The sequence below is a fragment of the Diaphorina citri genome, unplaced genomic scaffold (assembly GCF_000475195.1).
Source record: "Diaphorina citri unplaced genomic scaffold, Diaci psyllid genome assembly version 1.1 scaffold2577, whole genome shotgun sequence".
NCBI classification, from domain to species: domain Eukaryota; kingdom Metazoa; phylum Arthropoda; class Insecta; order Hemiptera; family Psyllidae; genus Diaphorina; species Diaphorina citri.
The window spans coordinates 13,369-31,454 of NW_007379996.1; the positions used below are offsets into that span (position 1 = coordinate 13,369).

The window sequence follows — 18,086 nt, forward strand, 5'->3', positions numbered from 1 at the left end:
CGTGTTAGCTAAAAAGTAAATGATTTGAATGGTACAAAAGATTAGTTTAGCCCTACTTTTTGTTCCATATCAATAAATAATTAATCAAAATCAAAAATCAAAATCCTACCTACCTATTTGATTACTTCGATCTTACGATGGGAAAAAATTCCCCATCAAAAATTAATAATTTTCCAAACCACAAGACTCAGGTGCCTCACCTAACTTAGTGAACAGCGTCAATTAGGGATTTGTGAATAATATTCAACACTATATCAACAAATTGAAATACTTAAGCATCTACCAAAACATTATACTAGTAGTTAGACACCATAATACATAAAGTCATGCTCCTTGTTATGAATAGGTAATCCCAGCTTAGAGAATATAGATTATTGAAGATCTGCCCGATTAAGGATAAGCTAAACTAACTGTTGGTAGTAATAAATAACTCCTGATCGGTAAAAGAAGGGACGTATTAAGCATCAATAAAATTTATATTAATTATTGCTTATTGCCTCGTAAACTTTGACAAGACGGGGAGAGAATCCAACACGAACCTACATACCTACTTACAGACTGTCCGTTTTGTAAAGCGCTTTAGAGGCGGAAAATTTTGATTTCAATGGCATCTTTTGGGAATGTACCAACAATGTTAAAAAATACACACTCGCAACGACAAGACGGGGAGAGAATCCAACACGAACCTACATACCTACTTACAGTCCGTATTGTAAAGCGCTTTAGAGGCGGAAAATTTTGATTTAAATGGCATCTTTTGGGAATGTACCAACAATGTTAAAAAATACACACTCGCAAGTAGCATAAGCGAGCTTTTGGGGGATTTCTTCATACACTTATTGCTTATTGAAGAGCCAATGGACTCTTCCAAGAACGAAGCGCATCAGAAACAGAAAGTAATTGACTAAAGGTAGGACATTTTGCACGTGGAATAGGGCCCAAACCGAAGAATGCAGAGTCGATCTTGAACTAGGACCCAGGTCCCTCCCAGTTTGAACACCCTATAAACTCGATTAAGCCAGACTGAACTTGGGCCCCAGGTCTCTTTCAACACCTTCTTCTTCGCCTTTCCCGTGTTCAGACGGGGTCGGCGTTTTTCGTCAGCCTCTCAATCAGCCCTATGGTGATCGCTATTGGGATCTCTATTTCTGTTTATAGTGCACCAGCCAGACAACTGTCTCTTTCGACACCCTGTAGATTAAACCTAATAATAATGTATTGTAATTGTAAACAAATACCTCACTTGAATTTTACACATCTAGGAAATTAATTAGACCTGTGGAATTTCATTGAATGAAACGAAATAAAAGCTACGGGCAACGTGAGGCTTTATCATTGGATATTTTAATTAACCGGCTTGTAATTTGTTTCTGCTGTTTAATTGGACGACCTTTGTCACGTGAGAAGTTGAGAACTAGTGTGTGCAAAAAGTGTCTTAGGTACTTAGCTACCTAGGTATACTTATGTATTTCGTATTAGTATACACAATTATGGCTTACCTTATTTTATAGTTGACTAGGGTTCTTTGTGGGGGACAAAGAACCCTAGTCAACTATAAAATAAGGTAAGCCATTATCTAATTTGGGTATCTAATATGAATCTAATTAATAATGATACACAATTATGTATTTATTTATGTACCTTTAGACTCTGAGCTTAGATACATGTAATTAGCAGGCAGTAGCTATTGACGCCTATAGAGGTTAATTTATTCATTGATTGCAGTAAGTAGGTAACACAGGTGTTAGTTCTTTTTTTAAGCACCCTCTTGATCCCGCCATCAGGCTGCCGATGCACACCAAAATCCGCAAGCATTCCAATTAGAGCCGGAGCTGAGGTACATTTTTTCTACCTCATAAGGTACAAAATTTTCTTCCTATGGATCTGATGGGGGTTGGCGAGTACATCATATTATGAACATGGGTTATGGGTTTTAATACCGTCACTTTGGCCTAAGACTCGACAGTCTTACACAGTGGAGTTGAGCGGACAGCATAGAGATTTACCCATGCTCTTAGCTTTATGCGGTGAGTCGCTTCCTTCTACAAGCCCTATTCTCTCTGCTCCACTCTGTTTTTAGCCTAGGGAAGGTTACCAAAAACGATTGCTCAGACTTACCACCAGACATGACGTCACAAGAAATACAAAAGGCCATCGTCTTTCCACAGCCTGGAATTCTATTCCATTCAATTCCCTAGGGATGAATATTTGTGTACGTACCTGAAACAGAGAAGGACAAAATGTCATTAGCTTTTATTGAAACAAGGGAAAGGAGGGTAATTCAAACCCCTCTATTGACATTTCTGTGTACGTATGAGTATGTAGTCTATGCATGATAATAATTATGATAATATTGTATAGAAATTGTACCTAGGGAATTTTCAAACTAGGAAGGGATAGAATAGAAGGAAGCGAATTGGGAAGCAAATGAGGAAGGAGGAAGAGAGAAAGGGAGTTGATAAAAGAAAGAGGAGGGAAGGAAGGAGAGACTATAGAGAGGGAAAGAGGTAGAAGCAGGGAGATGGGGAGAGAAAAAGGAGGGAGGGAGAGAGAAAGGGAGCTGATGAGAGAAAGAGGAGGGAGAGAGGGAAGAAGGGAGAGAGGGAAGAAGGGAGAGAGGGAAAGAGGGAGGAGCAGAGAGAAAGGGAGATGGGGAAAAGGAGAAAGAGGGGGCAGAAAGCAGACAGATAGTGCTTCAAATTACAAAGGTCACAGCTAAGTGCTTGGCAGGAAAGCATTTGAATTTTCCTATCTATAAAATGTCAAAACAGAAGGTAGATAGATAACAAAACTAGGTCAGTAGAAGACCTATCTGAAATGAAAACTAAAAGCGAGAGAAAATATTAAACGCAGGAAAAGTTTTGCTGGCCTCAAAACTTGTTCCCCGTGTATTTCTTATGGGAAACTAAAAAACATCAATATCTCGGGAACGGTTTGGAATTTCGGGATTTTCCGATTTTTCCCAGTACCTACAAAAAATAAGGAATCCAATGGTGACTTCTATTCCTAATTCTCCTAACATTGTGAAACTGAAATTCTCCCTGATTGCTTGTTTCAATTTGGCGATCTTTCCAGGGATAGATCTTGTCTCTTGTCTGATGACTAATGACATAAATCTTAAAATATATGCCACAGAATCAGGCCAATCATTGGGACAACTTATCCAACCGTACTTCATAACCAAATCGAACACGAAGATGCCAAGAACTTTAGCCCATAAGTTTCAAAACTTAAATCTGAGCTCTAGCCATCAAGTGGCTGGGTAACTTCCCTAGCACGTCTAGAAGTGGGTTAGAATTAGTATGAGTGAGTGAGTGAGTGAGTCAGTCAGTCAGTCAGTCAGTCAGTTACACAAGGGGCTGTATATATTTAGGATAAAGGGAGAACGGGCTCTAGTCTTGATTTTAAATCATTACATGGAAGTAAAATCAAAAAATCAAATCGAGAATGATCTGATGACTACTGACAGAATCAGGCCAATCAATGGGACAACTTATCCAACCGAACTTCATAACCAAATCGAACACGAAGATGCCAAGAACTATAGCCCATAAGTTTCAAAACTTAAATCTGAGCTCTAGCCATCAAGTGGCTGGGTAACTTGATCCAAAATATGTTGACATTGATACTAGGACCTTATGTGGTGAAACTGAGTGGATGCTGAAATCATCTCGGTTTTCTACTAGTTTCTATGTATACTTTATTAAACTGAATATTAAACAAATTAGGTATGTACAAAGGTATTCTTTAACCATGATCGAATAAACTACGGGCTAAAAAATTCCCGGAGGGACGGGCCCTGCTTGTTATTTAGTGCTTTTGTAGCAATGAAACAACTGCTACAATAGTGCCGTAGAATGCCCAATTGCCTGGGTTAATAGAACCCATAAATGGGATGTATTGTGTCTAGGATAGTCTAAGCTTGAAAAATAGAAGAAGAAAAAAAATAGGTAGATATCTTTCGAAATTTTTCTTTCTATTTTTCAAGCTTAGCCTAACCTAAAGCTTGGCCCTGTGTATAACTTCTGCCTTAATCTCTCACCTATTTTCTCTGGAGATTTTCTCAATTGAAATCGCCTTTGAAAGAGGAATATCCTGGTTCAATTCCCAAGTGAGTTATAGGTACCTACTTTAGTTCTATGTATACTTTATCAACTACTTGCTTGGTTTTCACCACAGAAGAGACTCGAAGCCACGGCCTCTGCTGTGAGGGATCAAGTTTCAAACCGCAGTGCGGCCGGATAAGTTTTCAACCTAATGCCCAGTGGCGAATAGTGAGATGGTAACAGGGGCCTATTTTCAGAATTGTTCTTCGTGTTGTAGGAAATAACCCTGACATTCCTGACAATGAATCAAAGTACGATTGCTTGCAGACTGTAGATGCGATAATGATTTTGAATATTTTCTTCTTCTGCTTTAATTAATGAGTTATAAATAATAAAAATACGGCACAAAACTGCAGTCAAATTTTTATCCAGCCCTCATTTTTTCAAGTTATTACTATCCCCCGATTCGGCACTGATTTGCACGGTTTCTGAATATGGGGAATGTGTAGAGACTAGAGAATATCTTTTCTTTAAGTTTTTTACCAAACTTAAAATTTCCAAGAAGTTGAAAAATTATATAAAACAGAAAGAAATCCATATGCGAGATTATTGTACAGATGTTTGCAGGAAATTATTTATTTATTTTGAGGTAAATATGATGGACCACCCGAAAAGTATACTTTATTTCTATTTATACCTACTTTATTTCTATGTATACTTTATCAACTACCTACTTGCTTGGTTTTCACCGCAGAAGAGACTCGAAGCCATGGCCTCTGCTGTGAGGGATCAAGTTTCAAACCGCAGTGCGGCCGGATAAGTTTTCAACCTAATGCCCAGTGGCGGATAGTGAGATGGTAACAGGGGCTTGTTTTCAGAATTGTTCTACGTGTTGTAGGAAATTAGCCTGACATTCCTGACAATGAATCAAAGTACGATTGCTTGCAGACTGTAGATGCGATAATGATTTTGAATAATTTCTTCTTTTGCTTTAGTGAGTTAATAATTAATTAAAATACGGCACAAAACTGCAGTCAAATTTGTATCCAGCCCTCATTTTTTCAAGTTATTACTCTCCCCCGATTCGGCACTGATTTGCACGGTTTCTGAATATTGGGAATGTATAGAGACTAGAGAATATTTTTTCTTTAAGTTTTTTACCAAACTTCAAAATTTCCAAGAAGTCGAAAAATTATATAAAACATAAAGAAATCCATATGCGAGATTATTGTACAGATGTTTGCAGGAAATTATTTATTTATTTTGAGGTAAATATGATGGACCACCCGAAAACCTGATATTCCTAATATGGTGGTTGTGTAATAAAATTATGGGAAATTTGATATTTTCATTTCAGAGGCCTATAAGCCTAACGTTTAGTAAGAAACATCTAGGCATAAGGGCATAAGGAATTAAAAAATGTCATATTCCTGTTGAATATAATATTCTGTGGCAATTCACCACATTATATTTGCAGAGATAATAGCTAAAATCTCACGTGACAACAGCTAAAACAATGACAGTTCCCGTTTCAGTACTCTTGACTCCCCGATGTGTTTTTACCATTCGTCTTCTTCGTCAAAAGTACCGGTTCAATATGCGGCAGAACACCACCTTGGGCTATAGTAACACCGCACAGCAACTTGGCCAATTCCTCATCATTCTTTATCGCCAGCATCAGATATCTTGGCGTGATACGAGACTTCTTGTTATCACTGGCGGTAAAAATGTCATATTCTTGTTGAATATAATATTCTGTGGCAATTCACCACATTATATTTGCAGAGATAATAGCTAAAATCTCACGTCCTAACAGCTAAAACAATGACAATTCCCGTTTCAGTACTCTTGACTCCCCGATGTGTTTTTACCATTCGTCTTCTTCGTCAAAAGTACCGGTTCAATGTGCGGTAGAACACCACCTTGGGCTATAGTAACACCACACAGCAACTTGGCCAATTCCTCATCATTCTTTATCGCCAGCATCAGATATCTTGGCGTGATACGAGACTTCTTGTTATCACTGGCGGCATTTCCCGCCAGCTCGAGTATTTCGGCCACCAAATATTCGAGGGTGGCCGCCAAAAACACGGAAGCCCCGATACCGATTCGCTCGCTGTAATTTCCCCTCTTCAAATACCGTTGTATTCTGGACACAGGGAACACAATGTTGGCTTTTGCTGAGCGGGTTCTTCTGGCGGCATTTGACTTGAGCTTACTTCCAAGATCCTTACCACCAGAAGCCGTTTTGCTTATCTTCTCTTTACCATTAGCCATTGTGGAGAATCTTACGGTTAGGATCGTTGACAATAATATTTTCTGTGATATTTGAAATGAAATTGCTACTGAAATCTGAATCAAAACGGAATTTATTGAGAGTTTGAGAGAATGGTAAAATCATGTGAATTCATTTATCCAACAATTTTTCAAAAGCTAGTTGGCCAATATGTGAGCTTCCTACAGTTCCAACCGACAAGCTGACATCAGTGGTCTGTTATTTTAGACCTTCTATAGGTGTTCTGATATTTGATTCAACAAGATAGGTCATGGTCACTGAAAGGCATTTTGATAAGTTTTGTTTGGATAGAATAACAATCTAGCAGGTAAGTCATGCTATGGCAGTCGTGCTATCGAATCCTGGCAGCGCATTGCAAGTGCTTCTTCATCAGAGGCTATAGGCTTGTCATTTGTTAGGAAGCCCCAGGATTCCCGACTTATCGCTATGATGTCCCCCTGTGCCCCTGGTCAGAAGACTAGAAGAAGAATCTCACGGCTGGGATCGTTGACAATATATTTTCTGTGATATTTGAAATGAAATTGCTACTGAAATCTGAATCAAAACGGATTTTTTGAGAGTTTGAGAGAATGGTAAAATCATGTAAGTATTGTGAATTTATTAATTCAACAATTTTTCGAAAGCTAGTTGGCCAATATGTGAGCTTCCTACAGTTCCAACCGACAAGCTGACATCAGTGGTCTGTTATTTTAAACCTTCTATAGGTGTTCTGATATTTGATTCAACAAGATAGGTCATGGTCACTGAAAGGCATTTTGATAAGTTTTGTTTGGATAGAATACTCGACAATCTAAATACTTACTCTTGGTAAACGGAACATAGTAAATGACCTGTAAGTATCTGTATGAATAAACTTAATAAAGTCATGCAATAAACAAATAGCTCACTGAATAGGACACAAACTGAATCAGATAAGATATGAAACGGAACTTTCTCTCGACAAATTGGCCATAGCCGGAGTACGAACCAGGACATACGTGGAACGGGAGCCCACGCATATGACCGAAGAGTACGCACTAAACCACTTCATGGAACCAAACAGCTGCCTACGTACAAAAGCAAATAGACAACTTGTAATGGATGCACTCCATAGAGTGCTTTCACTCCATACCTACTTACTCTTGGTAAACGGAACATAGTAAATGACCTGTAAGTATCTGTATGAATAAACTTAATAAAGTCATGCAATAAACAAATATCTCACTGAATAGGACACAAACAGAATCAGATAAGATATGAAACGGAACTTTCTCTCGACAAATTGGCCACAGCCGGAGTACGAACCAGGACATACGTGGAACGGGAGCCCACGCATATGACCGAAGAGTACGCACCAAACCACTTCATGGAACCAAACAGCTGCCTACGTACAAAAGCAAATAGACAACTTGTAATGGATGCACTCCATAGAGTGCTTTCACTCCTAGAGGAATTCACAAGTATAATAGGACCTTGAGAATCTTGGGATTACTAAAATACGAGAACATGAGAAAACTAGACTAGACGAGATAGTTTATATGACAAATAGGTGGAAAAGAGACAGTCTTAAAAGAGTATGTGGAGGGTCCTAATCAGACAGAATCAAATGACTGAAATTCAGCACCATGATTCAAGATTCAGGAGATATCAACCAACATCTCATGAAAAATGCTCTACAGGAACGAGCTGAAAACGAGGATAGTCATCAATGTACTTAACGGTCCTGAAGGAACGAAAGGTTATCCTGTTATTAATTAAGGTTGAAGCCCGTGGAAGTTTTAACACTTATTAATTTTTAATTTAATAAAACTGACACTAACATTCGATATTAGTGGTTGCTTCCCGTGATGACTTTTTTGGCATCGGTCGTTCAACAGTATTGGAAGCTCTACGGACGAGATAGTTTATATCACAAATAGGTGGAAAAGAGACAGTCTTAAAAGAGATAAAACAGGAGAAATAGAAACAGAGATATGAGTATGTGGAGACGTCCTAGTCAGACAGAATCAAATGACTGAAATTCAGCACCATGATTCACGATTAAAGAGATATCAATCAACATCTTATGAAAAATGTTCTACAGGAACGAGCTGAAAACGAGGATAGTCATCAATGTACTTAACGGTCCAGAAGGAACGAAAGGTTATCTTGTTATTAATTAAGGTTGAAGCCCGTGGAAGTTTTAACACTTATTAATTTTTAATTTAATAAAACTTAAAACTGACACTAACATTCGATATTAGTGGTTGCTTCCCGTGATGACTTTTTTGGCATCGGTCGTTCAACAGTATTGGAAGCTCTACCCTATTTTAGCATCACCTATTGAAGTTCGTGATCAAAGAAATATGCTGTAGAAAACTCGCGATGGTGGGGTTGTGGTGTTTTCGCGTGGGTTTATTGTGTGTCACCACGGAAGAGGCTGTTTCTTGTTGACGTACAGCGTTGATTCATAGCCCACAGAATGAAGATTACAAAATTAACATATTTTATTTTGAAGAATGAATAATACACGCTTTGGCGTTTGTTCACCAAGATGTTATTCATTTTGAAACAATAAGCCATACAGAAGTCAAGCGGAATCGCTTGGAGCAATGAAGATGCTACCAAAGACAACTCTGACTTGGCTTTTAGATCGAATACATTTGCAGATATGGAAAGAATATAGAATATATTATGGAGTACGGGAGTACGGGGTACGAACAGTGCCCCCATTACGGGGTTACAAGGGAATTTTGATTTCCCTTTATAGCTTTATACTGATGAAGAGCTAGAAGTAGGTACAATAATTTCATCAAATAAGTAAAACGGAAAATTTAGTAAGCAACATGATACAAGATGGAAATTTTACCTACGACCTAGGTATAAGTGGAAATTTTCAGGGGTTTTGATTTTGTAAACGAAATTAGGATAATATTTCTTTCTCATGGATATAAAGAAAATTTAAACATACCTATATTATTGCAATCCTGTGCAGTTTGTGCTATCCAACAAGACGAACATCCGGTATAAATTCAAGAAGAATTAGAAGTCTGCATAGGTACCTAGATAATCTCTAGATACCTATACTATAGAAGAAGACCGATCTAATTTGTATACAATAGAATCTGAACAAAATAAACACAACAATATGAACAAACGAAAAAATACTTTGGTTTGGCCTGGAGCTATTGTTCGTTTAGCCACGAGCTTGACAAATTGTACCTCGGTCAATAAAAACAAATACCAATTGTCCTCCGCTAACTTGTTTATTTTGTATAGCTCTTAGCTTATCTCTGGTTTGTATCTCTTCACCAGATTTATCTTGGAATCTGGCAAAATTCTAAATACCTCGAAACCATTTAAGTCTTTACATACCTTTTCCAGAAACCCTTTGAAGATCCAATTTTAAACAAAAGAAAATCGGTTGTTTTGGTCAACTGAGCTACATTCTTTGGGATATTTTTCATGTCAGTACTTTTGTTCAGTATGTATAGTTCGATAGTGTATCCATCTAACTACTTTTACATCTCTTTCGAGTTGGAGAGCAGTATTTCTAGTTTACGTTGTGTTGTTGTCTACCTCCTGGGGTAAATAGAGTCATTTAAATGAAGATGTTCATGTTACTGATCGTCTCAAAGAGTTCACAAGAGTGGTAGGTAACAACACCGACAACTTGTTAATTTCTTCTCTTACCAGTATGCAAAGTTTTCCTTTTTCCAAGCCGCCAGGGTCAGAGTGAATCCAAGAGATTCTCATGTCATTCTCACATACATAATTTATGTTCGAACATTTTCAACCGATTGACGGTTACACCCGTCACTGTAACCGTCTAAACACCTATTAGCAGGATCATTACCGATTCCCGACTCCGGATCGATTCGTAAATTGGTTTCTGATTTATATTCAAAATGTACCCCTTGGCCTTCCAACCGCCCTATATCATATGGAGTCATTACCTTACACAATGGAACATTATGCTGTTTTAGTTTGCAAATGAATCGTTTGATCGAATTAGGATTATGGATCTAGCCATACCACGCGCGTTAGATCGAAGAATGCTGTTGATGTAGAAGAGTTGCTAGTGGAATAGGATATAGGATCCGCTTTGATAAGGTTTTTGGGAGTTCTTTGCCATCAATGTCAAAATTATTGAAAAGATAGGCAAAGTGGCAAAACCATAAGAAATGTGGGTTTATCTGAGCTTTCTTTATAGTTTAGGTGGGGTCCGTCGCGCGGTAGAAATTATGGTAAGTAATAAAGAGGACATAGAAGTCAACAGGTTAGACAAAAACGAAGTTCTACAACTACACTTTTGCAGGGACTTCTTCTAAAGTAGCTACATTAGACATTGGCTCATATTGCACCAAGTAAATCTTGCGCACAAACACTGAAGGTAAGTGCAACCAAGTGGAGATAAACTCAGCCAGATACACAACAAAAGACTGCAAACACACATAGCAAGTGTTCTCACGCGAGCTGCAGTTGTTCTAATGGTACACAAACACTGAAGGTAAGTGCAACCATGTGAAGATAAACTCAGCCAGATACACAACAAAAGACTGCAAACACACATAGCAAGTGTTCTCACGCGAGCTGCAGTTGTTCTAATGGTCTTTATCATCCGGAGGTCACGGGTTCGCTACCTGGTGAATCCGAAGGGGTCACCAAGAACTTCTACATGGTGTATACCACGCAGAATTGATATAATCTTTGTGATATTCATTTAATATAAGCTACAAGGAATATCTGAATGTGAGATATGGATTTAGAAAACATAATGTACTTTTGTATTAGTAAATGTTAGCTACGTTACTTACATTAAGTCATACCACGCGCGTTAGATCGAAAAATGCTGTTAATGTAGAAGAGTTGCTAGTGGAATAGGATATAGGATCCGCTATTGATAAGGTTTTTGGGAGTTCTTTGCCATCAATGTCAAAATTAATGAAAAGATAGGCAAAGTGGCAAAACCATTAGAAATGTGAGTTTATCTGAGCTTTCTTTATAGCCATAGAGTCCATAGACGATGGACTTATGATTATGTAGGTATTTAATAGTTTGGGTGGGGTCCGTCGCGTGGTAGAAATTATGGTAAGTAATGAAGAGGACATAGAAGTCAACAGGTTAGACAAAAACGAAGTTCTACAACTACACTTTTGCAGAGACTTCTTCTAAAGTAGCTACTTAAGACATTGGATCATATTGCACCAAGTAAATCTTGCACACAAACACTGAAGGTAAGTGCAACCATGTGGAGATAAACTCAGCCAGATACACAACAAAAGACTGCAAACACACATAGCAAGTGTTCTCACGCGAGCTGCAGTTGTTCTAATGGTATGTGGACGAGAAATTGTCCAAAATATTTTGTGTCACACAAGATTTCCAGAACTTCCATACCTGCATAAAATGTACTTACATACTTAGGTTGTTATTATTACCTACGCTTATGTTGGTACACGTTTACAGTAAAGTCTATTAAACTTTATGGACTTAACTTTATTAAATTTCTGGCTAGAAACCTTTCTTTAGCTTCATTTTTCTCGTTCAAAATCACAGTCATTAGGACAATGGTGTCAAAACATGAAAGACTCCATAACTGTCTCGGGCATCACGACCAAATTGACAGTCCATTGTGTTCGGGTGCTTCGGTTTAAGTGCCTGATCATGCCGCACTCATTCAGATCAAATCATGGACATTTCACGCCGAATAAACATTTCAGAACTGTTTTCAATGTTTGGTTCAACAAGGCGAGGTTATTAATCAACACTTTGAAGACTGTGTGAACTCTTTCACCAGGTCTGCTCGAGTTAGTTTTGTTGGGCAATTAGGGGAACATTGTGATGTGTGTCCCCACTACCATAAAGTCCAATTGATTAATTGATATTATGGACGAATGCAGATCCATCCTATTTTGAATGAATTTTGTAAACAACCAAGGAATTTTTACACAAATAGACTTCGGATATCATGTTCATTTCAAAGATAGTTCAATATCAAGAAAACTTCGCAGAAAGTAACATCCGTAGGAACCTAGAAACACCAAGTACATTAGTTGAGGACGAAGGAATTCACATTTCAAATTATAAAAGAAAGATATCCTATAAGAGTGACAAACAAGAGAGTTATTATTAAAACCGTCTAGTTCATAATTCTACGAAGGTATAGGCGTTAAAGACATCATAAAAGATCTTACATGGTGTATACCACGCAGAATTGATATAATCTTTGTGATATTCATTTAATATAAGCAACAAGGAATATCTGAATGTGAGATATGGATTTAGAAAACATAATGTACTTTTGTATTAGTAAATGTTAGCTACGTTACTTACATTAAGTTTTCCAAGTTTGAAATAACCTTATGTGGGTAACGAGGCAAAGAAGTTTGTTTCGTGACCATTGGCCACTGCAGTACAGAGATCTTCCTCGAGAAAAAGCTGGGCTTCTAAAGAGGCATAGGTTTATTATTATCAAAAGAAATGAAGGAAAAATAACAATGAAACTTGCAGAAATGTTATAAGAGGTTCTCTTGATGATGTTGATTTTGAAGAAACGCCAAAGACCAGACTTTCTAACCACTCTACAAAACCGTTTATCCCACACTCTTTGTCTCCAGCAAGTTAGCAGCAATCAACAATGAATGGAATCTAGTGACAACACCTTAGAACGATCAAGATCCAAGGTACTGCAGAATACCACATTGTCATTAGACTATTCAAAGCTATACATAATACACAGACTCTTCTTATACATACCTACATAAGATCGTAATGTCAAGGTGTCTGATATTGTTGGCTCTTGGCTTCGGTATATTGTGGACAACACAAGTCTTAGCATAATTATTTACACATTATTTCTCAATACACACTACCAATAGATGGTATTTGTATTCTATGCAGATGAGCTGGGCTGTGCATAGTGAATAATCCAAAAAACAGTGAGGAGCGCGATAATTGTTTACGTTTGACGCCAGAAGACATTGAGGATCTATTAGACCAGTGCAGAAGATGGTAAAGTAGGGGAATGCGTGGTCTAGAAACCTCTATGCCAAACACAGCCAAAGCTATTAGTATTAAGAAATGTGTGCTCTCTAGGATGATGACAAAGATTTTCACTTAAACTTTGGACCAGTGGTCGCTAAACAATGATCAGCGTTATTTAAGTGTTAAGCCTCATTCCTCTAATGAAAGTCAAATGGAAAAGCTGCATGGTAAAGTAGGTATTACAAATGGAAAAGCTGCATGGTAAAGTACATATTAGAAACACTATCGGAGACGGAAAGTTGAAGGAAGGCCTCATGCTAAAAACGAGGGCTTCTGACATCAAGCAACAAGGAGATAAGTGGAAGTACATATTAGAAAAACGTTCGGAGACGGAAAGTTGAAGGAAGGCCTCATGCTAAAAACGAGGGCTTCTGACATCAAGCAACAAGGAGATAAGTTCAATTCATCCTTTCTCTAATGAAGGTCTAGTAATTACAAATGGAAAAGCTGCATGGTAAAGTACATTTATTAGAAACACTATCGGAGACGGAAAGTTGAAGGAAGGCCTCATGCTAAAAACGAGGGCTTCTGACATCAAGCAACAAGGAGATAAGTTCAATTCATCCTTGATAAGTGGTTCTCTTCTCACTCATTATGACTTCCTTATTGCTATATCTCCCGTATCCCACAGGAACATATCTAGTTCCTTAGACGACAAAGTCTTTAAGATTCTGAACAATTCAACCGACACATCTTCGTATTTTGGGAATTGCTGTCCCCTGAAGTGTCTGACCCCATATTCAATGCCTCAGACTCCTCTCGCGTTGTTCAGAGAGTGAACTCACATTCTGTGAGTTCTGAGCTAACGTGTAACGTGAGTCATATGAAAACTCCGCGTCCAGGCTATTTCTGGATACCCCTGTTCCCCCGGATGCCCCTGCGCCCTACACGATCGGATTCAGAAACTCCGACTTTAAAATAAACAAAACAACTCATAATCTCCCTACGAATGAGGAGAAGAAACTCGGAGACCAAGATCGAAGCATTGCACATTGCACATTGCTCGGTGAAAATATTGAGTGAAATAACGGTATAGGAAACTTAGGTGATCATAACCGTGTGCACCCAGATTCACATGTGTCTAGCGTACCACAATATGGACATTTGGACGGCAAAAAAGTTGTAGAATATTATACCTACAGAGCTCACCGCGCACAGTTCGCTTTCCATGTGCTAGGACCTAGGATCTTAAACCTCACACAACAATTAGATTAGCAGATTTGCAGTAGCCCTGCCGCGATCTTGTTCGTGGTATAGTGTTCTGCCACCAAGCATTGCACATTGCTCGGTGAAAATATTGAGTGAAATAACGGTAGGAAACTTAGGTGATCATAACCGTGTGCACCCAGATTCACATGTGTCTAGCGTACCACAATATGGACATTTGGACGGCGAAAAAGTTGTAGAATATTATACCTACAGAGCTCACCGCGGACAGTTCGCTTTCCATGTGCTAGGACCTAGGATCTTGAACCTCACACAACAATTAGATTAGCAGATTTGCAGTAGCCCTGCCGCGATCTTGTTCGTGGTATAGTTAAGTTCTGCCACAGTGTGCAGAATCGCTGATGTGGACGCTCTTTTACTTAAACATCTTCATATCCGCAGCCCAAGGGGAAGCACACTATTTCATTTCCATGTTTCTCGTTTCGGTTTTCAATCTCATTTCCCTAATAGAAATATTAAATTCAGTTGCCAGAATCTGACAGAGTGAGAGCTCCCACGATTTTGTTATGAAAACAAATTTTCTGACCCATAACACAGTGTGCAGAATCGCTGATGTGGACGCACTTTTACTTAAACATCTGCATATCCGCAGCCCAAGGGGAAGCACAATATTTCATTTCCATATTTCTCGTTTCGGTTTTCAATCTGATTTCCCAAATAGAAATATTAAATTCAGTTGCCAGAATCTGACAGAGTGAGAGCTCCCACGATTTTGTTATGAAAACAAATTTTCTGACCCATAACTTTTCATAGTAAGTGCCTAGGCGCTCACCATTCACTCCATACATCTTTCTTTATCAGGTGCTTGTGAATGAGAGCCAAAAATTTGAGCCGCAGGCGAAACTTTGGCTACTGAATTAAGAGTACTAATAGGCGAATAAAGGTAGGTATACCGTATACCTTGACCAAATGATGCACTCTGTGACATTTTTTTTCTTTTTTTTTTTAATAAAAAAAAGTAAGTAACATTTAAGGAACTTGGGGTAGGTACAGGTAGGTAACTTTCCTTCAAAAATCCAGAATTCTAGACCAAGACCAGTAATAATTATCCTCTTACTTAGGTAATTAGAGAATAGAGATACTGAACGAAGTTAGGTACCACAACTGATAGTTAAATAGGTAATTATGGGAAAATAAAAATTGGTTGGTAAGTAGGTAAACAGGTACCTATCTATGTATCTACTTAAGGTTTAGGTGCCTCTACAAAAATAAATAAATAAATAAAATAAAAAAACGAACAAATTAAAACTTACCAATTCAACTACGAGATAATCCAAACAAATAGCTATAACGGGTCCACAAAAGAAAAACAAGAAAAAATTAACAAAAAAGAACGAAATGAAAATCGCAAATTTATAAAATAAAATAAATTTAAAATTTTCGGGAAAACTCTTCGAATTTATTACGCAGAAAAACAGGAAAAAACGTTGATTTAACAAAAAAGGAACGAAATAATAATCGCAAATTTATAAAATAAAATAAATTTAAAATTTTCGGGAAAACTCTTCGAATTTATTACGCAGAAAAACAGGAAAAAACGTTGAGAAAATGAATGAAAAATATCGTGTCCACGCACTTTTCCGCTGGTTTATCAGAACTGACAACAGAAATGAAGAGATAACATAGAACTTCCAAGCAGCACTGATACCCTACCTTACTAGACGAGCAAGTAGTGCTTACTTCTACTTCGATGTATAGCATGAAGCATACATAACTTCAAATAAGTCGGTAGGTTGTTCTTGATTTTTTTTTTTATTTTTTATTTACCTATTATTTTTTTTTTTAAAATCCTTAAAAAATAAATACCTAGGTGAATAAAACAAAACTCAGTATCAGTTTTGCCACCGCCGGAGCCTGATGCAAAGTTACAAAAACCAGACCATATCCGCCGGAGCCTCATGCAAAGTTACAAAAACCAGACCATATTCAACAATAAGTGGGTATGTAATAGGTTACTCATCATCAGTAGATTAGATATACTCGTACCTAGGTAGATATGCACTGATAAGTAATTGATAGCTGATTCCAATAGGTAATACCAACCCACCTTCATGAATCATTGTCGTCGTGAAATTTTCCAATGTTTTCCTGTCATCCCACAATCAGAATTTGAGTAATGCCACAGTTTGCCGATTCTCTGAGTCACTTTGAATAACGCCAAGCCCTATTGGTCATGCTGGAACTTTATTAATCGTGAACGCTCAAATCAATTTACTCAGCTCAGTAACTTCCAAGGTGTTACATCAGCGAAGGTGCGTTAATGCTTTGAAGTAAAATTCATTCATTGTCAATTAAGTCTAGGAATTTGTTATTTTGGACCCAGGTGTTCAGGGTGAAGTAGCTAGGAAGCTAGGAACACTTGTGAATTTCCACACATTCAGGTTTAATTATAGATAATCATTAATTGGGTATTATCGATTCCCCATACGATAGCTACCTCAGATACCTGACATTACAGGAAATTCAGGATAACCTCTCTGTGTTTTTAGACCTTCTAAATTATGTAACCTTTTCCTCATTACCCTCACAACCTCTTCGCAACCTTACACCTTTCCTTCAATATAGGAAGTTTCCTTAGTTTAGGTAGGTATGCCTACCTACTTATTTTGCACCTTTCGTCTTCATCAGAAGTTGTTTGTGTCCTTTTTTCTGCCCTTTCCCTCTTTTGGGGCGTACATTTTCCACTTTTCCTTTTGTCTTGGTGCTGATGTTTAATTCTTTTCCCAGGATTCCCACTGAAATCTACATCCTCATTTTAATTCTCTTCCCGCTGAAATAAGCTTATCATTATCAGTTCAGTGTTTGTTATTCACTCGGTTACAGAGGTTGGCTGTTGGCTGTTTCAATGTTCCAGACCTTTGGACAGAGGCTACGAACAGGTAAAAGGCATTTTCCTGGAATTTCACGCTAATGACCCGTGTGTTCTGATTTCTGGGTAAGTTTCCCTGAATTCGACCTAGAGTTCATCGTCAATATTCATACAGTAAGCACCAACAGGTAGATATTATAATGAAAATAAAATTATTCAAGATACCTAGTTCCAAATTTAAATAGTCTACCTATAAATAGGCTCTGCCAACCTCTGTGACCTGTGACCCAGTGGTTAAGGACATTTTAACTATCAACTCAGAAGGTACAAATCCCCCCGAGACGGAAATTTTCTGGCAAAACTTTTCAGTTCCCGGATAGGCATCGTCCTAGAGCTAGAGACTTGGAAAATAACTTGGTGATCTAACGTGAAAAACACAGGTATAGGTACCTACTTGGCTTACTTCTATTTTACGCGTTACTACAGATAGGTAGATACCGATAACCTATCTGCAGTACCTAGGTACCTACCGTCATCGTCATATCGGTTTCTTGATTATTTTGAACAATAAAATTGTAACCTAGAAACTAGAAAGTATTTGTTGAGTTTGTTAGGCCGGATGTTTCATTTTCATTTGTTTTAGGCAGCTTGAAGGAGGTAACATGGGTGATGCGTGAAGTATCGGTTACCCAGGATATACACG

At 38.0% G+C, this 18,086-nt stretch overlaps 1 protein-coding gene across 2 annotated transcripts; it reads right to left on the reverse strand.

Moving 5' to 3' along the window:
• Nucleotides 1-5,477: 5,477 nt before the first annotated feature.
• On the reverse strand, nt 5,478-6,946 carry LOC103519161 (histone H2A, sperm-like). 2 transcript variants are annotated; one of them, XM_017448094.2, is made up of 2 exons: nt 6,040-6,484; nt 5,478-5,731 (listed from the first exon to the last, which is right to left on the reverse strand). In XM_017448094.2, the coding sequence occupies exons 1-2, from the start codon at nt 6,321-6,323 to the stop codon at nt 5,578-5,580; spliced, it is 438 nt and encodes a 145-aa protein (XP_017303583.1). In that variant the 5' UTR covers nt 6,324-6,484; the 3' UTR covers nt 5,478-5,577. The 2 variants fall into 2 exon arrangements, with proteins under 2 accessions (XP_017303583.1, XP_008482469.1); XM_008484247.3 differs by lacking the exon at nt 5,478-5,731 and adding an exon at nt 6,807-6,946 and having other exon boundaries at nt 5,769-6,327.
• Nucleotides 6,947-18,086: the final 11,140 nt, after the last annotated feature.

Bases quoted from the DNA above. Each gene is read 5' to 3' on its own strand.
- LOC103519161 (XM_017448094.2), bottom strand. From the start codon at position 6,323: ATGGCTAATGGTAAAGAGAAGATAAGCAAAACGGCTTCTGGTGGTAAG. The intron at 5,732-6,039 runs ATATCTGATGCT...TATCACGCCAAG, and splicing joins AAGTCTCGTATCACGCCAAG to ATATCTGATGCTGGCGATAA.